This window comes from Suricata suricatta, chromosome 9, assembly GCF_006229205.1.
Source record: "Suricata suricatta isolate VVHF042 chromosome 9, meerkat_22Aug2017_6uvM2_HiC, whole genome shotgun sequence".
NCBI lineage: Eukaryota > Metazoa > Chordata > Mammalia > Carnivora > Herpestidae > Suricata > Suricata suricatta.
Window position 1 is genome coordinate 82546010 of NC_043708.1, and position 23722 is coordinate 82569731.

The 23722-nt window shown below is 39.9% G+C and overlaps 1 protein-coding gene across 6 annotated transcripts in view; it reads right to left on the reverse strand.

The window, feature by feature from the left end:
* Positions 1 to 1445: 1445 nt before the first annotated feature.
* The window catches only part of ZNF106 (zinc finger protein 106), a 61823-nt gene continuing 39546 nt past the window's right edge, over positions 1446 to 23722 (reverse strand). For 4 of the 6 annotated variants that reach the window (XM_029950947.1, XM_029950944.1, XM_029950941.1 and 1 more), the window contains 15 exons: positions 22478 to 22632; positions 22332 to 22392; positions 21509 to 21850; positions 18564 to 19344; positions 17666 to 17721; positions 16954 to 17099; positions 15209 to 15343; positions 14182 to 14298; positions 11477 to 11668; positions 10900 to 10962; positions 10087 to 10206; positions 9489 to 9560; positions 8607 to 8678; positions 5822 to 5968; positions 1446 to 5387 (listed from right to left, as the gene is read on the reverse strand). In XM_029950947.1, coding sequence (XP_029806807.1) covers positions 5331 to 5387; positions 5822 to 5968; positions 8607 to 8678; positions 9489 to 9560; positions 10087 to 10206; positions 10900 to 10962; positions 11477 to 11668; positions 14182 to 14298; positions 15209 to 15343; positions 16954 to 17099; positions 17666 to 17721; positions 18564 to 19344; positions 21509 to 21850; positions 22332 to 22392; positions 22478 to 22632 — 2516 coding nt within the window. In that variant the 3' untranslated portion in view covers positions 1446 to 5330. The remainder of the gene's footprint in view (positions 5388 to 5821; positions 5969 to 8606; positions 8679 to 9488; positions 9561 to 10086; positions 10207 to 10899; positions 10963 to 11476; positions 11669 to 14181; positions 14299 to 15208; positions 15344 to 16953; positions 17100 to 17665; positions 17722 to 18563; positions 19345 to 21508; positions 21851 to 22331; positions 22393 to 22477; positions 22633 to 23722) is intronic. The other 2 variants (XM_029950945.1, XM_029950946.1) reach the window with 2 other exon arrangements.

A 23722-nucleotide genomic window follows, 5' to 3' on the forward strand; every position in this document is an offset into this window, starting at 1 on the left:
ATTTCCACTCTGATATTGGTTGTTTCCTTCCTCCTACTTACTTTGGGCTTTGTTTTCTCCTTTTATGTTACTTTAACTATAACATTAGATTACTTATTTGAGATTTTTATTTTTTCTTGATGTGGGTCTGTGATGCATGCCACAGAATTTGGTAGGTCATACTTCTGTTCTCATTTTTCTCTAGGTGTTTTTTTTTTTTAATATCTTTGATTTCTTCAGTGACCTACTGATTGTTCAGCAGCATGTTGTTTAATGTCCCTATTTTTGTGGGTTTTTCCAGTTTTCTTGTACTTGGTTTCTAGTTTCTTACCATTGTAGTTGGAGAAGATGCCTGATAGAACTTCAATCCTGAATTTATTGAGACTTGTTTTGTTGCCTTACTAATGATCTATCTTGGAGACTGTTCCATGTGCACTTGAGAAGGATGTGTATCCGCTGCTTGAATGGAACGTTCTGTATGTATCTATCGAGTCCATCTGGTTGGGGCACAGCTGCTGCACAGGGAGGGTGGAGCACACCCAGCCCAGTTTGTGATGTACTCACCTGGCTCAGTTGTGGTGTGGCTGTTTCCAACGGTTCAGTGGGATACGGAGCATGCTCGCCAGTGCTAGCAGGCTAGAGGGTGAGCACCAAAAATGGTGCCCACCAGCTAGTTAGAATGAGGCTGTGAAAATGGCACCGGCCAGTGCTTCCGTCCCCAGAGAAGGTCACTGCAGGTTCTTACCTGTTCACCACTTTAGGATTACCAAGTGGGTCTCTCCCTCTGTTATAGCCTAGGCACTTTTCAAATTATTTTTGCACTGCATCTCAGGATGAGTGGGTGAGCATGTGAGCCCTTTTAGAGTAGGTTCTTTGTTCCCTACAGTTTTATGGTCCCCATGGACCTAATTCCTGTTGATTTTCAACATCAGGTTTTTTGAGAGTTTCTCTTTCTGGTGCCACGCACAAGGGTCTGGGTGCCTGAAGTGGGGCGTAGTCCCTTCACTTCTCAAAGGAAAGCTCTGTATTTTTCAGATCCCTTCCTTATAGTGGGGTGGTGTACCTCAGGTGGTAGCCAGAGGGAGAATGAGTTTCTGCCTCTCCTACCTGTCTCAATGCATCTCTTTCATCTTTTCTTCTCGGAGTGCTGTTAATCTAGTTCTCAGGTCCTTTTCAGAGGAAAATTATTTCTTCTATAGTTATAAATTTGTTGTTATATGTGGAAAGAAGTGAATTCAGGGTCTTCCTACATAGCCATCTAGAACCCCAGAGATGTAGTTTTAATCCTGCCCTCCACTAACTGACTGACCTGTTATATGACCTTGGACAAATCCATAAATGTAGCTGTTTGCCAAACTTATCTGGACCACAGTCAGTAGCATATCTATAACCATTTTGTGTTTCCCACCCAGTTTCCTTCTTGCTGTCTATTCCAACATGGAAAAGAAAGGGTTGGCTAGCAGAAGTAAACAATTAGTAAAAGTACTTTATTTTCCTCTTGTATTTGCTTTATATCTTGCTTTATAAAGTTATGAAGTTCACAGCTTTATACCAAAATGTAAGAAGGCTAATAAGCTATTTGCTTATAAACATTTTTGCAGTCAAATGTCATCTGATTTCATTCTTCTTATCCGTATTCAATATACAAAATATTCAGAGACCAAGGGTACTGGAGCAGCTCTACGGCATGTATGTCTCTTAAGCAGGAGAAAGATCTTCAACAGTCTTTCCTCCCTAACTTCCTCCCCCACCAGTTCAACTGGGCTATGACCTTGAATTTAGAGCAAATATAGGAAACATCAGTTGCCAAGTGACCAAGCAAGACCATAGACTTGGGGGCTGGAGGTGAGGTTAGAGATTATTGGCTGGTAAGTATTACATTTGGTTTACACCAAGATTTCACATCTACTTGCATGTGGAACTCAGTACAACCCAAACCACCTCCACCATGGCTTCTATCATATCCATTAAACGGCTTCTCTGAAATCCTGAAAACCGTGATGATTTGGGGCAGGGACAAAATTACAATTTTAGCCATGTGGCTGGCATGGCCTTCATATGTAACAGTTTTAGGAGCTCTCCTTTTGGCAGCAGAAACCAAAGTTTTAAGTCTGCGCATACAAATTGCAGTTATTTGAGCGAACCAGAGGATATGTGCTGTTTAAATCCCACTTCACAAGATACTTTGATCTCCCCTCCAATGAATTCTCTTCCATAAAATACACTGTACCATTCTGCTAAGTATTGTATACCTACTCCCACCACATCGTCCACATACCTACTTGCTAAAGTTGCCTACTGTATACAATATCCCAAAACCAAAACAAAAAAGCCCCCTCTGTTAGGCAATAATCATGTGAACAGCAATAATACTGCCTATAAGTTACAGGTAGGACAGGAGCTAAACACTCAGCTGCTCACTTCGAGCAGAAAAACATTCTCCCCACAAAAGCAGGACTATAGTAGCAATGGCGCTCCCTCAGATTCAAGTAACATCAGATTGAAATAACTCTTTACTCTTATGTATTGGACTGTTTTCTAACTGAGTGGAGGAGTGTGCCAAAATACATTTTTTACCTGATTTAAAACTTTGGAATAAAACTTGAAGTGATGGGTAGCTTGTCATAACAAACTGCTATTATAACACTAGCATATGCACACAAAAGGATTGATACCACGTTTTTCTTGGCTTCTAGCCATTAGAAATAGGCTAACTAAGGATAGCATTCTAAAAATGGCCTCCAATTCCTTATAAGAAATGAATTGGGTTTTGTCAGGTCATGTAACACCTTTCTTGCTTTATTAAATACTAAATACCATGTCAATGCAAAAACCTGAGCCACAGCTCTTCTCTAAGTGAAGAAGGAAGGCTAGCATCAGTGAAGACCTTGTAAAATACAAAAAAAAAAAAAAAAAAAAAAAGACCAAAGTTCTGCATAACTTTCAAGACCCTAAAAGTAATAACACAACCATAAGCAGCTAAGATGCTTATGGCACCTTTATTTCTAAACAAAGGACTCCGACAGTGTACTTAGGATAACACACTAACCTGCAGTAAAAGAATTTCACACATTCCTGAAACAAAGACATTATTACCATGGCTTCAAAAAATTGTTTTGTGAACTGAGGAAAAGCGTTACAGGTACAGGTGCCCACGTGCATACACACATCCAAGGAACATTCACCCCGCACACCCCAAGGTAGATAGACTGTACACAATTCTACCAAAATTAAACCCAAATCGGTTGTTACGGATTCTATCATACCTTCATAGGTTCCCCACGATCGCCCAACACCTCACATATCCCCTTCCTGCTGTACAAAGGCTCCAGCACTCTCATCTTTTCATACATGTCCTCAGGCAGGACAGAAGGGCACCTATGCAACAGAGCATGCAAAACTGTCTTAGCATACTGCCCAGTCAACATGGAAATGCAGCTTCACGATAGCCCCGAATAAAATGCCAGGAGTAGTATTAATTCCCATAGCCTTCCTGGGAAATCACCCTTCCCAAACCTGGACCACAGCCTGGCTTCCCTGCTCATCCGTACAAGAAATGGAGAGGAGAGGTAAGAAAGCTTATTAATCTCATACGGAAATGGCACAAATACATTTTATGCAAGAGAATCTTCTCTCTTCCCTCTCAGGTATCGATATCAGCAAATATCAACAGTCTGGTTAAAAAAGTTTTCCTGTTCACAAGGATAGAAGTAAATCACTTTTGGGGCCATTCATTATTTAGCAGCAGCTCCTAGATTAGCTTTTTTTTGGGAGGAGGGGATCCAGTAAGAACCCCTGGAGCTTTTCCTGGAAAAAAAGAACACATACTTAGTCTTGCATACAATTTCATACCCTCTTGAAACCTATCCATGAACCTTCATCAAGTCCCCCAGCCCTAGAGCCTGAGTGAAGACGTGAAGAGGTGCGTGTGTGCTAAAAGGGGTGGAGGTAAACCTGCACACTACGTGATCCTAGAAAACATCAGGTGTCACATCCCAAAGGCTGCTATGTGGCACTGGGCTCTTCTCCCTTCTTCTACCACTTTGAAGAACCTGAAATTTCCCAGTTTTAAGAATCCAGAAAAAAAAAAAAAGGCTCAAAAGCAACACTTCGACAGCTTCTCTCAAGAGGCCAGAGAAAATCCAGCAACAAAGCAGTCTCACTCAGCTTTGTTAATCTGTCTGCTCTCAGTGGACAAGTAGCCTTCCTCCTCACCACACTCCACTCTTCTTGGCCAGCTAGAGGGGAGGCGAGGGCAAGATACCAGTTCAGAAATCAGTCTCTTAGAAGCCTGCTTGAGCCCCTAAAGACTGTATTCAGATACTTTATCCTAACTCCCCCTTCTTGAGTGCTGCAGGCGAGAGGAAAGCACCCCAGGGACCCAGAGGAAGCATCCAATGGCTGCCAAGAGTCTAGGCACAGCTAGATAGTGGCAGAGAGAGAGATCAGTAATGGAGCAAACTAGAAGGCTGTAAAACCCACAGCTGGCCTAGAGAATCAAAAACTGGAAAAAGAGATCTACACCTTCCAGTTCAAACAGCCTGACAACACCTGCAGCAGTGAGTGCCTGGGTCTAACAGCAAAATTCCAAGGTAGACACTGGGTCTGTGCACAGTCTTGAACTGAGCACTCTTATCAAAACTTGCACAGAACTTCCAAAGGAAGTTGCTGCTGTCTGTGAGAACTTATCATTATGTGATTTGCTGAGTTCCTAAATTTCATCAGCAGAGCAGTCGCTCTAGCTGTTAATAATCTACCGTGTGTCCCTTTGGCATTTAAAGCTAGCTCTGTCCATCTACAAAGCAAGAGGATATTGAAACACACTGCACATAATTGTTAAGAAAGGAAACTAGTTGCTTCTAATTTAAATACCCAGTTATTAGAACTAAAGAAATTAGAATGGATCCTAAAAATCTAGCAATGAAACAAACTTGTGTTTAAAAAGCCAGACTATGGGTTTAAACCATCATAAGAATGCAAACTAAAAATTGCAAACTGAAATCAAGAAAAAAAATACATATTAATCATATGGGTCAAACTGAGTAGCCAATTAAGATCTATACTTTTAATAAACATCTGGAGAATACTAGTAGCACAGATGACTATATTCCATGCTGTCCCAGAGAAGTATGGTTCCCTAAAATCTGTTTAAATCAGACAAACCTCCAGTAAGAACTTAAAGTGTAACTATCATCCCATAGAGCTGCCCAGACTTAGGTTAATGGTAAGCCTGGCTGGTAACGAGTTTCTCCTTCCCTGCTTCCCTGGGGAAGGGAAGACTGTGGCCTCTGTGAGGGGCCGATGTGAAATTAGGTCACTTAGTAACTTCCCAACATGGGAGGCAAAAAGCTTCATGAATCAATTTTGCTGTCATCTTCAGCATGTCGTTCAATGTGTCCTGCAGCGTCCTAGGAACAAAGGGAAAACGGCCCATGAAGGAAAAGTTGATAGTAAGACATGAGAAAGTCAAAGCCAAGGAGAGATTCATGGGTAAATTCTAAGATCATTACATGAAAGGCAGTTAGGACTCAGCACTTTGCTAACGTACATAAAACTATGCACTTCAACAATTATTCTTATATGAAAGCACTGTAATAAACCTCTAGGTTCAGTTACTGGACTTGAAACATTTGAAAACATTGTCTTTAGGCTCTTTCTCAAAAACTACCTAATTTTCATCATTTGAAACCTCATTAAGCTATTCCTCAAATCTGTGAATACTAATAAAAAAGGAAAATCCTTAGACTTTCCCTATTTACTTCAATTCTCAACATTCTAATAAGCCAAAAAAGGTTGAGCAGGTGAATAGACTCCAGGTCGGCCTCAAGTCCCACTTAGGTACCTGTTTAGACCCTTTGCGAGCGGTGAAAAAGGCATCACAGTTCTTCCAGCGACATTTCAGAGTTTGAAAGTTTGGATTCGTATGATCGGTGAGCAAATGTTGTTTTAAATGATCCACAACACCAAATATCAGAGAGCAACCGTGCCACTGGAAACACAACAAAAGGGAAAATTAAAAAGCACACTGGAAGCATGCAACTGCAATTAGAACACCCCTCACTTGTATCCTGTAAGTTCTGTGTGAGCAAAAAGTAAGCCCCTTAGACTTTATTCTTAGTTAGAAAATATAACAAGGCCAGAGGCACCTACATTAATTAACAATATCATGAGGAGCCTTGAAAGGTCTGAAAAGGCTTGATAGTGTGTGATATTGAGAAGGCTAAGCACTAAGCCGTTATCATTAGAGAGAGAAGGAAAAGATTAGCAAAAATTGACAGACAAGTTATCATAAAATTCAGTTTACACCACACTTATTTTTTCACCTTGCCATCACAGAATGACTTCCTTAGTCTATTTATTTAAAAAGGCTAAGAGTTCTCTGTAATACTGAAGGGGCTGTTTCTAACAGTTCTAAGAACTGCTGACTTGTAAACTTGAAAATAAAAATGTCTGATGAAGAAAACTACATGGCTATGGAACCCCAACTTTACTCAATCTTCATCACTTGATTGACAATCTTGTTTCTTTTTTTAAATTCTAACTTTACTATATATGTGTCTCAATTCTCAATTTCACTTGTTAGTCAGAAAGCATAGAGAGTCTTTGTCTTGTTTTCTTTCCTATAGGCTTGCTTGTCATAAATCTCATTCTAATTCTAACATGTTCATTTCTTTTTTTTTAATTTTTTGTTTTTTAATTTTGAGAGAGACAGATCGTGAGCAAGGGAGGGACACAGAGAAAGGGAGACACAGAATCTGAAGCAGGCTCCAGGCTCTGAATTGTCAGTAAAGAGCTGGATGTGGGCTTGAACCCAGGAACAGTGAGATCAAGACCTGAGCCGAAGTCGGACACTCAACTGAATGAGTCACCCAGGTGCCCATAACACGTTCATTTCTATAAAGTAATGCAAATTTGAGGCTTTCCTGTCAGCACTAACCCACCCCTCCAGTTTTAAAACCAGATGGTATTTTCTCCATTCCTCTGGATAAATTAACTCTTCTATTTGTAATTCTACTTGTATTCTAGATCCTGATGTACTACATTTTGTGTCTGTCACTGAGAAGACCAAAAAGCAAACATAGCACCATTAAGCTGCAAAGTAACCAGGCTGTGGACAAGCCTAAGATCAAATGTAAAAATGGAGGGGGTCAATTTCACTCCATCAATTCTACAAAGCATGTTAGAGTACTGGGAGGGGGAGAATTTCAGCCTAAAACTTTTCTTTGATCACTACTAATATTAGACCTGATGAAACAAATTAAAGCCTATAAGGAAACAGTGTAAAAGTTTGGAGCTCCCACCCCAAAATAAAAACCAGGCAATTAAGCCTAGGCAAGGAAGTTTAAAACCTTTAAGAATACAAATTTTTATTGGCCTATTCCTCAAAAACCAATATGGACACAAACCAAGTTATTAATACATGTAATCCCTGAGGAATGAATATAAGCTAGTGACCAGGTCACAAAAATAAGCACTTCCACTTTTTATTTCATATACAGCTGACCCTTAAACAACAAAGGTTTGAATTGCACGGGTCCACTTAGACGTGAGCTTTTGTCAAAAAAATACAGTATAGTACTGTAAAAGAATTTTCCTTATGATTTTAGCTTTCTTATTTAAGTAATCTCCACACCCAATGTGGGGCTGGAACTCACGACCCTGAGATCAGGAGTCACATGCCCTACCAACTGGGCCAGACACCCCTTCTTAGATTTTAGTAACATTTTCTTTTTTCTAGCTTACTATGTTGTGAGAATACATGGTAAGACGTGACCTATGAGGGCTGTAGCCATAACTGCAAACAGTAGTAGGATTCTAATGTTTCATGTTTCTGAGAAGGTGAATGAGCCATAGTATATACCTCGGCCTACATGTATGAATAGGCAGATAAAGAATATGGAGGATCCGTTGGCATGTATATATCAGATAATTCAACCGTAATTAATGTCACGACAAATGTGGATTCCTGATGAGAAGGCAGTGGCTGTGTCTGATGTGTAGTGCATGGGGGAGTCATAAGTTATGTGCGGATTTTCAACTGTATGGGGTGTGGTGCCCCTAACCACCTACACTGTTCAAGGGTCAACTGTACTTCTGTACTCTTGACATTTTTGTAAGTATGTATTCATTTCATAATAAACAAAAACCACCAAAGAAATAACCTCTGAGTGGATGATATGTAAACATACCTCATGCCTAGTCTTAAAATAGACTATTCATGAAAGATGTATGGGAGTATTTTATGTACAGTTTTAATTTTTTAAAACCACTTTTAAAAAATGCTTATTTTGGGGATGCCTGGGTGGCTCAGTCAGTTAAGCATCTGAGTTCGGCTCAGGTCTCACGGTTTGTGAATTCGAACCCCACATAGGGCTTGTGCTGACAGCTCAGAGTCTGGAGCCTGCTTTGAATTCTGTCTTCCTTTCTCTCTGCCCTCCCCCACTTGCATTTTCTCTCTCAAAAAACACTTTAAAAATTTTTTAAATAATACACATAAAAACAAATAATAAAAATGTTTATTTTCTAGTGCGCGCGCACACACACACACACACACACACACACACACACACACACACACACGAGTGGGGGAGGGGCAGTCTGGTCATAAGAACAGTTTCACTCCTTACCCAACAGCGGTAATTCTGCATCAGATTCAGCCTCACAGCTTGAATACTGCCATCATAACAGCCAGTGTAAATCTGGGGGGGAAAACGTTTATCCTATCAGACTGAAACAACACACAAAAAAACAACTACTCAATATCCCAAAAATACGTGTCAAAAGCTCCTTGTACCAGCTACAAAAAAATTCGAACGTAAACCAAATGCAGCCCCAGGGTACACAGTGGGAAGTATCTTCTAGTGTAGATACTTTGAAGCCATGCTCCTCCTAATGCTGGCAGAGAGCAACAGTGGCAGGGCTCAGAGGCACCCATTTACATTGTAACTGGTACACTCTGGCTGGCTACTGGGCATTGTATGCTACTTTGGGCATTATACATTAGCTATCTGTGTTTCACAGGAACAAAGGGTTCTAAGGCTCAGAGTCTTAAAAACACCCATTCTGGTTTAATCATGAAATTTAAAAATAAAATAAGTCAAGGCTTAGCAGGGTTAAATGAGTTAGCTGCTACTTTTAGGTCTGCTTTCACTATGCCATACTGGCCTAATCTCCTGACTCTCTTCCAATGTTCTGTTCAGATTATAAGGTCTCTGGAAGAAGCACCACTCAATTTTGGGGGGAAACACTTGAAACTTATTTTCTATTTAGATCGTATCAGATTTTTATTGTGGTTTTTTTAGCTATTAATAGAAAAGGGAATATTCAACAATGTCACTGGGTTACTTCTCAATAATAGTATGCCAAAAGATAGAAAGGCACTCAATAATGAGGCTTATTAGAAACATGTCATTTTTGGAAGTGATAAATATTAACATTGTTATCAGTTTGTAGTTTTTAGTAATAAGCATATTTAAAAGCAAATATGTTACATGGCTAGTAACACTCACCATACTTTTATGGATGGTCATGCACATAATCATGTCTTTGTGTCCTCCATAAACTTGCAATCGATCATGGGACTTAGGTGGAGGAAAAAATCAGAAAGAGAATTAAGGTTATTTACACCCTGTGTGTAATAAGCATAATCCTTGGAGGCCTCTGGCAGATTTAAAACTATACCTGAGGCACTAAGCTGAAGCACCAGTAGCATTTTCACAGAAATATAATCTAATGACAGTCTTTCGAATAAGTCTTCAAGGGAGGAGCTGGTAATTGGAAATGAGAAAACTAATCTCTATGCAGTGTCAAAATCTAAACCTGAAATTGCACACAAGGAGAACTAGACAGGTTTCAGAGACTAAATCTGCTCTTCGAAAACCATTTCAGTATTGATCTCTGTGAGCCTAACCACGTCTCTCAGAGCAGTGTTTCTCAAATTTAGTGCAGGGATCATCTGCTTCATAATTATCTAGATGGCCTATGGAAAATGCAGATTCCTGGGTCCCACCCCAGCCTTACTTATTAAAAATAATAATAATTCAACACCAAATCCAAATGGACCTACTCCTGAAATCATTCAAGCAAAATAATGGATCTAAATTCTACCTGTAATTCATAGACACGAACAAATTTATCCAGGCAAGCGGTCACCATCACTTTCCCTAGGATATTCACCACAGTCACTGCATGATTGTGACCTTTATAGATCCGCACGAGCTCACCAGTCTGCATCAGAAGAGAAACAAGTCACCAGACTGATTTTCAAGATTCCTTCTGACTTCTGAGATTTATGAGTGTATTATTCCAAGTCCTAATTCTGAGCCTACTTGTATACTATGTAGCTGTACTAATTTTAACAACCCAGGTACTTGCATAAGCATTTATTACAAAATACATATACAATATACATGAAATGTGCCCTGATGGAGAACCTGTTGTCACACAAAAAGAAGGGCCACAAGGCTATCTGTACGTGTTTTATAGGTTTTGAAGAAGTCTCACTCTTATCATTGTGTTGTGTGCACAAGTCCCTAGGGCTGCATCACCCCCAGGTTTATAGACCAGCCACTAAGCCTCAAAGAGCTGCCTCTATGACCTGAGCAGAATCTCTTGGCTGTTTTTATTTGTTCTATTTTAAACTATGTATCACATCTACTTTCTTGAGCCTCAGATGCTCAATTTATCTCAGGTTTAAATGAGCTAAAACCTTACATCAACTTTGAATCTGTCCTCCATTAAAAATTTTGAGGAGGTCAGAATTTCTGGAGTACTCACTATCTTCCAAGAGCTTATGTGGGTAGGGATTATTATTAAGCTTTTCACTGGAAAAAGTGCTTAGTAAGTTGCAAGAGGTCTGAGGAATCCTTCCAGGTTTAACCATCATTCCATTAAAGATTTCTTTACACCAACATAACCTACATGAATGTTGTGGGCGTGGACCGACTGATCGCTGGAGCCACTGAACACAAGGTCATTCACCACCTTAAAGGAAAAAAATTCATTGAGTTACATTTGGTAAAAGGTTCTGAGTTGTCTCTGTAACTGGTAATGCACATTGTTGAATTCTAATTTCCAACCTACTTTGAGAGTAGCATGAACTAGATATAAAACAGCAAGTACCTCAAATTTTCTGAACTGAAGCTTATGGCCTATCACCAGGTACTCTGATGAAGTGACAATGTGGTACGTCTTCAGAATGATTGTGAAACAGCCTAGAAGGACTTTAAAGTATATCTATATTCTATAATAAAATACACTGTTTCTCCATTAATATATTAATGTATTAAAATACCGTCCATCTCCCCTCACCTGTGCCAAAAAAAAAAAAAAAATACAATATATCCCTTGGTGACCCAGGCCTAAAGAAAAGACACTGTAATCTCCTTGCTCTTTTCCAGATGACAGGCTGTAGATAAGGCAGTAGACAACACGAGAAATGTCACTCAAACCCTTCTATTTGTCCCAACCGACTCCTGTTGTCTTGCACTCTACTTGCCTTCATGCAAAGAATGGTCTTGCTGTGGCCCTCCAGGGTCCTGAGGAGGAGTCCATTCCGTGCATCTCGTACACTAATGGTACAGTCGTAAGACCCAACAACGAGCAGCTTTCGGGCACCTTCCTGAGCTGTAGCAAGACAGCTGACAGCCCGAGGGCCATGGCATTCAAAAATTTCAAGTCGTTTATTGTTCTGAAAAATAAGCCACCATTATATGAAATAAAAGCAGGTTAGCTGGCAAATATCAAAATCAATTCAACCCGTATCACTATGTTCTCATACCCCATCAGTATCTTTTAACTTTCCAATTTCTGCTATTTCCATTCCAGCTCTCTTTGTGTCCATGACTCCCTCCTCCCTCATTCCAGAGTGGGCATGACAAACTCTTACTTTATAAACACATTTCTAACTTCAACCTATACTCTCTGATCATGCTTAGCACTTGATTCTCTTTTTATACCTTCTCTCAGTTTCCTTAAGTTAGTGATAATGGATGATCTGACTTTTTCATATGCTAATACATTTTCCATGCCACAGACCCAGAAGCTCTTTCCCTGTTTGTCATCCAAACCTTATGCCATCAATTTGTCACGTTTCCAAGTTCTCCACTGAGAATGACTTACTTGTAAATAATTTCAGTAATAATCTCTCATTCCCCATCGGTTATTCTCATATTCTTCTTATTTCTGGTTCTAGGTCATCTCTCATGACATCATTTAGTGAACTAGAGAAGCCTTTTATATCAGAGTGGCATGGTCACATCCTGAATTCCCAAATGCTCCTTTACCTTAGGTCTTAGACTTGCTTCCCTCATTCCCACACCAATCTTGTTCATAAAGTCTCCCACTTCCCCCCAAATCTCTAATAAGTAACTTTAAGCACATGCAAGGGGTGAAACTTGCAGAAACTGCACAAATCAGCAGCTAGGAGCCTCCATGACTAAAGAATGACTCCAGCCTTCATAGGTGCTGAGGATACAGCCTGATGGGAGTTTAGGGCCCACTGGTGGACAGGCTCTGGTAAACAGCCCTGGCTTTCTGTTGAGACCTCAGAAGCACTGCATTCAGGTGTATGCAAACCAACAAGGGCTCAGCCCTCACAAGACTTCAAAATTCAGACATCCAGGGGCGCCTGGGTGTCTCAGTTGGTTAAGCGTCGACTTCGGCTCAGGTCATGATCTCATGGTTCATGGGTTCAAGCCCTACATCAGGCTCTGTGCTGACAGCTCAGAGCCTAGAGCCTATTTTGGATTCTGTCTTCCTCTCTCTGCCTCTCCCCAGGCTCATGATCTCAAAAAAAATAAACATTAAAAAAAATTTTTTTTAAAGATTCAAAATTCTGATATCCAAAGAGATTCTCAAATATCTGTTTCAAAGTCCACCTTCTCTGGGGCTTTCCAACCATTTCCATTTCAATTTCTTGTCTTCATCCTGCCTCAAAAGTCCTGTTCCTGACTTTTGTCTCCCTGTGATAACATTATTCTCACAAAAGAGAATTATGGAATTATCAAATCTTATCCTTTAAGTTATTTTAAATTTATTCTTTCTTCTTCATTTCTATTGCCCCAACCAAATCTAATGTATGCTGTTAACACTTCACATCTGGAATGCAACAGCCTTCATTAATTACCCTTCTGTGATCTCTTCATAACCTGGCACTTGATGAGGTATGTGCTAGATTCTTCTAACTTGATTTTAAGCTTCTTAAAGGTAGAAGGCATGATGTATCTTATTGTATCCCTTAGAAGTAGTGGTTCCAGCTCACATGTGGAAGGAGAGTTTGTAGGTATTCACTAAACGTATGAATGATATTTTAATTGGGCATAACATAATAAACATTCTAACACGTGGTTAAAAGATGACTAGATGACCTTGGGATGTGGGCGCTATACCTCATTAGCAACCAAACCAAACCTTCCACTCTACCTCTTATATCATTTGTCCCTTGTCTTCTCTTCATCCAGTCTCACTGAACTTTCATGTCACCTTCTACTACAAACCCTCCTAAATGATCGCCCTGCCTCTACTAGGACCAGGATTTTCCTATCTCATCAACTCCAGAATTCCTTCCTCTAAAATGCAAATTGAACCATGTCTCTTATACTTTAAAGCCGACAAGATGGGACTCCATCTACATTAACAAAGCACATAGGGCCATCCAGAACTGCTCCTTCCTCATTTCCTTACGTTATCCTGAGGTCTAGCACATAACAGATGCTCAGTAAAGGTTTGTTCAACAAATAAATTTCTCTTTGTGTTAGGAAACAATGAAGAAGCCACATGGGTTTCCAGACAAACCTATGACTTAGTTCACATTACAGAACAGATTCTCCTCACGAAACCTTCAATCGGTTCCAAACCACATCAATGTCATACTCGAAAGAATTTAAGCTCATTTTTCATGATGTCATTCTTAAAATGAGACAGACTAGTTTAACCTGTGACTCATTATTTGGCCGCAAATCATCAGGCTTGGTTTAATTTAGCTGAGTTACCTTTTGGTCCTGGCACATTTGGGCGTGAGCAGACGGAATGCAGGATTTTGTTTTGCTTATACCAGAAAATAACAGCTTTTGAGGAGCAGCTGATTCTGTCATCTTTTCACCCAAGACAAGAGAAAAATGTCTGCCTTCTATTTCCTTCCACATACACTCACACTACTTCCAAGCAGCGTGGGAACCCAGCCTTCTCCCCTCAAACACTAACCTTTATGCTGAAAGTGACCACGGTGCCATTTGCCAGTCCTGCATAGAGGGTTCGCCACCTACTGTGGAGGCAGAGGACCCGGTCTTCCAGTTGTAGCTGTTCCACACACTCTCGTGTCTAATAGAGCACACAACACCTAATTAGCAGGGGTTCACAGCAAATAAAGCATGAAGTCTTTCTTATAGCAAAGGGTGACATGATTTTTATGAGGAAGGAAATGTAGCATCCTCCATTTTGTACAAGACTAATTTAGATTCTTTTTCCTTTGAAATATGTGGCCAAAGACCCTCAAGCTGTAAACAAATATAAATTCTAATGAGGTTACTCATGTTCCTAATTTGGAATGTAGAAATTCTTCAAAGGGCACTAAGAATTGGGCAAAAAGATTATAGCTTGATGAAAACTCAGATGATGGCTAGCTTTTGTTTAGTAATAAAGTATTTTTTTTCCCTTGTATTCCCTCTCTGTAGAGGAGTGAAAGAAAAAGGTATTTTTGAGGCACCTAGGTGGCTCAGTCGATTGAGCATCCGACTTCGGCTCAGGTCATGATCTCACAGTTCATGGGTTGGAGCCCTGCATCAGGCTCTTTGCTAATAGCTAGCTCAGAGCCTGGAGACTGTCTTCTGATTCTGTCTCTCCCTCTCTCTCTGTCCCTTCCCTGCTCACACTATCTCTTTCTCCCTCTCAAAAAATAAAGCGTAAAAAATTTTTTAAAGAAAGAAAAAAGTATTTTTAAGGTACTTTTTTTTTTTTAAAAGATTTAATACCACTTCACACTTAACAGAATACAACAGAGCATCAACATAACTTCTATGTTCATTAGGAAACCAAACAATTCATTTGATCATTTTCTTGTGATAGTCTCCTTCCACAGGGGTCTGAACCCCACCTGCAATCTCTAAGGTGTAAAAGCGTAAAAGAGAGAGTAGGCAGAATGAAGCATCTGTTTCAGTGTCTCCACTCTACATTGTAAATGCAGTCAAAGCAGTTTAATATCATCACTTTTAATTTCTCTGGACCCACTCACCTTAACATTATAGCAGCGAATGGTGTGGTCACTGGAACCAGTGTAAAGGGCAGCATTCTTGCCAGATGTTTGGGTAACCAGGAGGCAGTTCACTTTGGAGGCATGCCCCTCGAAGACCCCAATGCACTTCCGACTCTAAAGTCAAGCATATATCACATCTTTACTCGTGGATACACAAGGATTAGATACACGTTTCCTCAGCAACAACAAAAGCGTTAAAACATATTAGTTCGCTGTTGTGTCCTCAGTGCCTAGGTTAGTGCATGTTACACAAAAGGTGCTCAGTAAATATGTGTTTACTAAATGCTCAACAAACAGTCAAATGAACTAAGTGCCCACAACTCTATGTTAGCTGAGCCATGCCAAGAATACTTAGGGCAGTTTGCTGTTAGATCAGAATTTTAATTAATGCCTAGGGCAAGGCTCTCTAACATATGGGCCAAAGAGCTGACAAATCCAAACTATAGCTAATATCCCAGGTTGAGTCCCTTCATTTCCTCGGTAACTTGCGAGAAAATGTTCCACAATATTCAAAGATGTGTCAGGTACCATCACAGGCCCTAGTGGTCAAAGGGTGGTTTAACACGGGAACATCCTAGATATTATCTTTGTGCAATACTGAGATCTACTTAGAATATACACACATATATACATTTATCTTGCAATTTAGAGTTAGAGCCAATGTCCCAAATGTTACACTCATAGTTCCTGATACCACTGTTTCCTTCCTTCAAACATCTTTTTTTTTTTAAGTTTTTAATGTTTATTTAGTTTTGAGAGACAGAGCATGAGCAGTAGAGGGGCAGAAAGAGAGGGAGACACAGAATCTGAAGCAGGCTTCAGGCTCTGAGCTGTCAGCACAGAGCCCGACGCGGGGCTCAAACTCAATGACCATGATGAGGATCATGACCTGAGCGGAAGTCAGTCGCTTGACCAACTGAGCCACCCAGGGGCTCCATTTCAGACATCCTTCTTGCCCCTTCACATCACTAGGTTATTGGAACCTAGATACCTGTTGCCTAGGACTCATTTTCATGGTCCATCATCTAACCTTTTGACTTTCAAGGACTTCAGTAATTTCAAATACTTTTGTGGTATTTATTTAGACAACATATTGTTTCTAAAGCTTCTTGGAGATCAACGTTAATAAAATTAGTCTGACATACACGAAATTCAAAACTAAGAGTTCATTCTATGAAAACTGAGGGTACTGAGCATTAGATTATCAGTGTGGTGTCCTAGAACACTGTTGCTCTCCTTAATCACTTGGGACAATTAATCAGCTCTGAGGAAAAATGTCTCCTCTAGTACTTCTCCAATATTTTAATTTTATCCTATTATGTCACCGTGATCCGGCTGACCTCATCACCACCTCCAGGATCAGGACCTGACCAGACCAGACCAGCCTTCTGTTATCCTCATCTGCCTTTGCCAAGTGATTGTTCACACAGTAAAGCACAGGACCCCTTTTTTAATGACGGGAGGAAAAAGAAACTCCAGTGGCTTCTGACATCAGTATATGAGAGGGAGGAGAACTAGCTTTAGGAAGAGGTGATACCAGAGAAAGCAGTGTGGAGAGACAGAAAGAAGCTAAGTCCCAAGGGATCCGGCTGAGCCACTGCATCAACTTTATCTATGGCTAATCTACAGCCTGCTTTATGTCTGGACAGCAAACAGATGCCCCTATTGTTTAAGAGAGTGTGAATTAGAGTTCCTAAAACATTCAAACTGATATATCAACTCACCACCAGATTATAAGCTCGGACAGTTTTATCTGCTGAACAGGTGTACAGTAAGTTCCCAAATATCTGAATTGCATTCACTGCGGCTTGGTGCCCCTCAAAGCTCCCTTCTGTGGGCTCATCATCATCTCCTGGCTCTGAAGATATTTCTGGAAACCAAGAATATATTTCAGAGATGTGTTGGCTTTTGTCTGAAAAGATACTCAAAAATTAAAACCATTACATAATATAGTGGTCCTTGGATTCTCCTTAACACCTAGTTTCCCTAGCAAAACCTCACAATTTCCACTAATGATCTTCGTTATGAAGATTTCATAATAAGAGACCCTGGCAGAGAAGGCGTTTCACTGAGGAAAAAAGATTAGATACTTATTTTTTGAGTGATACCTGGAAGTACCAAATCTCTCCCCACATCCTCTCTTCTGCTGCCAGTTATTTTGTTGAATAAGGCATTACTCCTCAAGCAATTCCTTCTCAAAGCAAAAGCCCCATGAGCCAACGAAAACTCATTAGTTGAACAGATAAGAGAGACGGGAATAGGAAACTAAAAAGGCAGGATTTACAAGACAAAACTGCTGATCAAAACAATATTCTTGGTGACAATCGCCCCACTCCATCCCATTCTATAGGCATCCTTAAGGTTTAAACCCTGGCTCTAATATTTATAAGCCCTTTTCTCTGTGGTTAATTTAAATAAAATCGAATAACCAAATACCTGAAGAGTTCTTTGATCCTTTTATGGAGGAGATCACAGTCTGAGTTTCTGCCACACTACAAAATAATAGCAAAAGTCTTTTTTTAGCACATGTGAATAGGACAAGAAGCAACTTAAATTTTCCTGACTCAAGGACTATTCTAAACACTGGGCAACACAGCAGTGACAGAAGAGATCAGTTTTTCCATCTGAAATTTCTATATGAAAGGAAATATAAATACAGCATATATTTACAACACGAGTGAGAGGGCAGAGAATCTCTGCTATCAAGGTTTGATTCTTCCATACCCATGATCTCTACTAATTCTCTAAACATTTGATTCATTTAAAAATTGATTCACTGGGGCGCCTGGGTGGCTCAGTGGGCTAAGCATCTGGCTTCGGCTCAGGTCATGATCTCACGGTTTGTGGGTTCGAGCCCCGTGTCGGGCTCTGTGCTGACAGCTAGCTCAGAACCTGGAGCCTGCTTCAGATTCTGTATCTCCCTCTCTGATCCTCCACTGCTCATGCTGTCTCCCTCTGTCTCTCAAAAAATAAATAAAAAGCATAAAAAAAATTTTTAAAGAACAAAAAAAATAAAAAATAAAAAATAAAAATTGATTCATAGGCACTTTGGTGGCTCAGTCGGTTAAGCATCCGACTTCAACCCAAATCATGACTGCACTTTGTGGGTTTGAGCCCCACATGGGGCTCTGTGCTGATAGCTCAGAGTCTGGAGCCTCTTCAGATTCTGTATCTTCCTTTCTCTCTGTACCCCACCCCCCACCCCGCTTTCACTCTGTCTCCCCAAAATAAGTATTTTTTAATTTAAAAAAATGGATTCATAATCAAAAGTTCCAATGTTAAAGAAGAGAATAATGTGAAAGCTGTTCTGATTGGACCAGCACAACATCCTTACCTTACAGGGATACCATCTTTATAACGAGTGCCAATCTCACTGGTAGAGCTAACTTCATCACAACCAGAACGAGAAGTTTCTAATGAATTTTGCTCTGTAGAGTTCCAAAGATCCTTTTTGGATGGACTGTCTGGTTTCTCTTCTCCAGATTCAGAAGAATCAATGGCCACCACTTCCAACTGAGGATTAGGAATTTCTAGGACTTCCAGAGACGAGTCACTATCTGGCTCATCTCTGACACTCTCTTGTTCTGGGCCAGTTCTGCTGTCTTCCCAGGTGGAGGTTGTTACTTTCCCCCCTTTGGTTGATTTTCCAGTCTTTACTTTCCTTACAGGCTTAGCAGTAAATACATCCTGTTCAGTGTCACTGTTCTCAGGAACATGAGTAGCCCGAAGCATTTTCTTCTTCCTAAGTTTCTTCTTTTTTTTATTTCCCCGAGTTTCAGCTGATGTCAGAGTGGACTCGGCCTGCTGCTCAGGCTGGTCAGCTGGAGAGTGGGGTTCCTTCTCTAACAGAGTTTCGGAAGCAAATGACAATCTTGGAAAAGAACTGGTACAGGCTTCAGACCCGCTGTTGCCTTTGACTGGCTCTTCATCTTCTTTATTCAGGCTTAGAAGACCAGTTGGATGGGAAGAGGGAGTATTTCCTCTGTTCCTGGTATTTCCTTGCTCCATAGAAAACTTCAGTTCTTGGCTAGGCTCATGGAAACTTTCTGTTAGCTCTGATAAAGACAATGTTGTAGGGATGACTGGATAAACTGGGTAACTGTCACTGTTCTCTCCTGAATTAAAAAGAGAAAAAAATATTGCATCTTCTTCTGTGTCTGTTATTTATCGTCATAAACTGCCATTACTTACCACTGATCGAATCTCTACTGAAAAACCTTTCAATGATATGTTAACAAAACGATGACTGTTAAAGCTGTTTTCTCTTCCCTCCGCTTCCCACAGCCTGCAGAAATTTCTCTTACAGCGTTTACCACACTTTGCCTTGCATTAAATATCACAAATAACATGTATGTCTTATACCCTACAAAGGCTCCTTATAGGCAGGGACTGCTTCTAGCCATCTTTTTTCTTTCTTTCTTGTTTGAAAGTCTGTATGTTTAAAATGGTATTTTATTCTTGGTAGACACTTAAATATCTACTTAGCTGAAGTGCTTTCACCTTTACGTCTTAGATGTTTTCGCTATGCCATTTTACCTGTGACATCAACCAGTCTGGCTACATAACAGTAGTTAAAAAGTCAGTTGACTTAAAAAAGTCTATTTTCTTTGACATAGTTATTTCATGTCAAGGAATTCAAACTGGTGAAATAATCACAAACATATTCAAAGACATATACAATGTAGTGTTCTACAAAATACTAAAAAAAACCCCTAAATTCAAAGGAGATTGTATAAATTACTATATATCCAGATTACACAATTTCTCAAATATTATTCAACTAGTAAAAGTAAAATATTTTAGATAATTATTTTTATGACACAGGAAAATGATCATGATCTATTAAGTGGAAAAAAAAGCCAGGTTATAATGGACTATGATTTTTCCCTTTGCATAAAGTCTATGTACAATTATACAAACATTCAGGATTTAAGAAAGACTGAAATAATATATAACAAAATAACATATCGACATCTTATTTTTATTTTTTTATATTTATTTTTGAGAGACAGAGCGAGACAGAGCACGAGCGAGGGAGGGGCAGAGAGAGGAGACACACAATCCAAAGCAGGCTCCAGGCTCTGAGCAAGAGTTCAGCACAGAGCCCAGTGTGGGGCTCGAACCTACGAACCGTGAGATCATGACACTTAACTGACTGAGCCACCCAGGGGCCCCAACATATCTACATTTTAATCATTTCCCAATCTTCTACTGTGAACATGAATTATTCTGCAGAGGAAAAAAATCTAATAAAAGCCATTTTAAAAAATATCAGCTTAAGGGGCACCTGGGTGGCTCGGTTGGTTGAGCATCTGACTTCAGTTCAGGTCATGGATCTCGCTGTTCTATGCTGACAGCTCAGAGCCTGAAGCCTGCGTCAGATTCTGTGTCCCCCTCTGTCTGTCCCTCCCCCAATTGCTCTCTTTCTCTCTCTCTCTTAAAAATAAATAAACATTAAAAAAAATTTTAAATATTATCTTAAGAAGTCACTATAATACTTCTTTACCAGTTTTGTAAAAAAAAAAAAAAAAAAAAAAACCAAATGCTATTCACACAAAAGCAACAAAATTCAAGACGAGAACGATAATATACAGTTGAGCTAGATAGATAACTAGATGAGTATTACAACAGGTAGCAAAATCTAGGTAACTCTTCAGACTTTGTTTCTGCCCAGGTCACACAATGGCAGTTTATTTTCATTTAGTTTTCAATATAGTACCATTGCAGTTACACAAACTTCAGAAATGGTATGAAATAGCTTAGAAGTTATTCTCAAATGGTAAATATGTGAGTGTTATTTTATGAAAAGAGTAAAAACCTTGGCATTTCTCAAAACCAATCAAGTTCCTACTGATGATCCTAAACCTGTGTCCACTGCCTTTTATCAAGGCCACCTGCCTCTTGGGGTTATAGTAATTCTACCTTGCACTTTAAAAGACAAAGAAAGTTAAGTGCTGAGAAATTCAGAGGATATATCTTATCTAGAAAATTGACTGGACAACTTCAACTCCATTTCTCTCACAAAAAAACGAGTTGGCACCAATCCTCATAATGGAACACTTTAGGTGTTAACAGAAAATCAATTTAGTAATCCTAGATTAGAGAAAATTGAGGACAAGTTACTGATATTTAACAATCCTCCTAAATGGAGAACACTTTAAGAACAATTAATTGAGGCAACTTTAGTTTTAATGGGCAGGTATGACTTTACATCACTGACCTAAAACTGCCCTAGACCCACCGCCAGGTTGTCCTTAACCCAGAAAAAAGTTTACATACTATTAACTTGTGGTAATTCCTTGGACACATTGCCAGCAGAGCCTTGTGACACAGCGTTCACATTCTCGTCTTGCTCAGGAGACATGGGTTCTTGTTTAATCTGAACTGAGGAGTCTGGAGCAGGAACATTGCCGTGGGCTTGGAAAGTAGGAGATGTGGTTACTTGGAGAGGTACTCCAGGGGATGACGGAGACATATGGGAAGATGGAGGCTCCAAAAATACTGGGAAAATGGGAGTAGGCAGCAGCGTGGTATCAGAAGATGTTTGAGATCTACTGTTCCTTTGTTCTCGTGAAAGGCTATAAGGAACCTGGTCAGGGCACTCAGAAGGTTCATATGTTTCTAGAATGAGAAATGTACGCACATACAAATGCAAAAATGTTTTCTGAAAAGCCATTCGTTTCTGAGCCAATTTGTATTTTTTTTAAGATTACGGGAGAACTTCAAAGTCCCTCATAATTCTTTGAAATATACCGTCATAAAATCCATATAACCAATAAGCACACGGGCAGAACAAGTGTTAGTATTCCAATTTTTCAAATTTTAAGTGACTTATCCCAAGTCTTCTAGGTACTAACGGAAGAACCAAGATTTGAACCTAGGCCTTTCGATTCCTAACCCAAGGCTCTTCCTGTAACATACGGCCTCTGTTACTAAGCATTTTTGGGGTGCACAGCCTCACAGGCCTTTCTATAGAAGGATGAAAACAAGGAGACAGAAGAGAAAACATAAGGACCTTTTCATGACTACTTTAATTCTCCTGTATAGATAACAAAGAGATAATAAGCCAGAGGATCCAATCCATCAGATCCTCTCCGAATACCTTGTAATCCCTGTAGAATCTGTATTCTATGGGTCCGCAGTGCACTCATCTCCATAGTTATCTAAAAATAAAGTAATCTGTTAAGAATTTTGAAGTCCCAACTTTAGAGATGATCCATTCTCATTAAACGTTCCATCCGTTGTTACCTGCTGCTTGAGCATAAGTAGCCTCTGAACTTCAACGTAAGCTGTCTGAAGTGCTGTGCGGGCTTGCAGAAGGTTGTTATCCATGCACTGCAATGATTTGCTTAGTTCTTCCTCCCTTAGAGAAATACTCAGCAGCTGGTCAACCTGAGAACGTTCTGCCAAAAGAAACCATAAGGCTCAGTTTAATACTGCAGACTTCTCCTTAATGATACACCACATCAGAAGGTGGAACTACATCAGTTCTCTAGAATAAGCCTTTATTTTTCTCTCCAATAGGTCACTGAAGACTCATCAAATCTCACAAATCATGTGGTCAAGCCTGATGCCAGAGCTAAACCAAAGTGAGAAGTGGTAAGATGGAGGTATGTCATAGGTTCAAGGATGTTTAAATTGGGCTCCAGATGTGAACTGCTTGCACTCTCTTCCCAAAGCATATTTTTCTACTCTCTTAGTTAACATAAAATACTTCTCTTTATTAAAGAATTCTTCCTAAAGAAAATACAGCTTGGAAATAGTACATTTAAGTGACTTTAAATAAAATGTCCTACCACATGTGCCTATCTGTCATCTTTATGTCTGTCTCTTTCCCATTCAGTATGTCAAGACCTTCACCCAAAACTCCAGACCCACGTAGCCAACTACCACCTTGATTTCACTTAGATGTCACTTAGATGCTTTAACTCAAGAGCCCCAAAAGGGAACTCATCTTCCTCTACCCTCAACCTGCTCCTTTCATGCAGAGGTTTTTTTTTAATTTTTTAGTGTTTTATTTTTATTTTTGAGAGAGAGAGAGAGAGAGAGAAGAAGACACAGAATCTGAAGACAGGCCTCAGGCTCTGAGCTAGCTGTCAGAATAGAGCCCAATGTGGGGCTCGAATCCACGAACTGTGAGATCATAATCTGAGCCGAAGCTGGATGCTTAACCGACTAAGCCACCTCTCATGCAGTTTTCTAGCTCTACAAATCATACCATCATCCCCAAAGATGCTTCAGCCAGAAATTGGGGTCATTCTTTTTTTTTTCAGTGAAACTTTTATTTTATTTTATTTTTTTTTAATTATTAGTGAATCCATAGTTTTTGTCATTTTGCATTTTTTTTATAATATTTTGTCAAATTGTTTTCCATATAACACCCAGTGCTCTTCCCCTTCAGTGCCCTCCACCATCACCACCACCTCTTTTCCCCCCTCCCCCTTCCCCCTCAACCCTCAGTTCATTCTCAGCATTCAATAGTCTCTCAAGTTT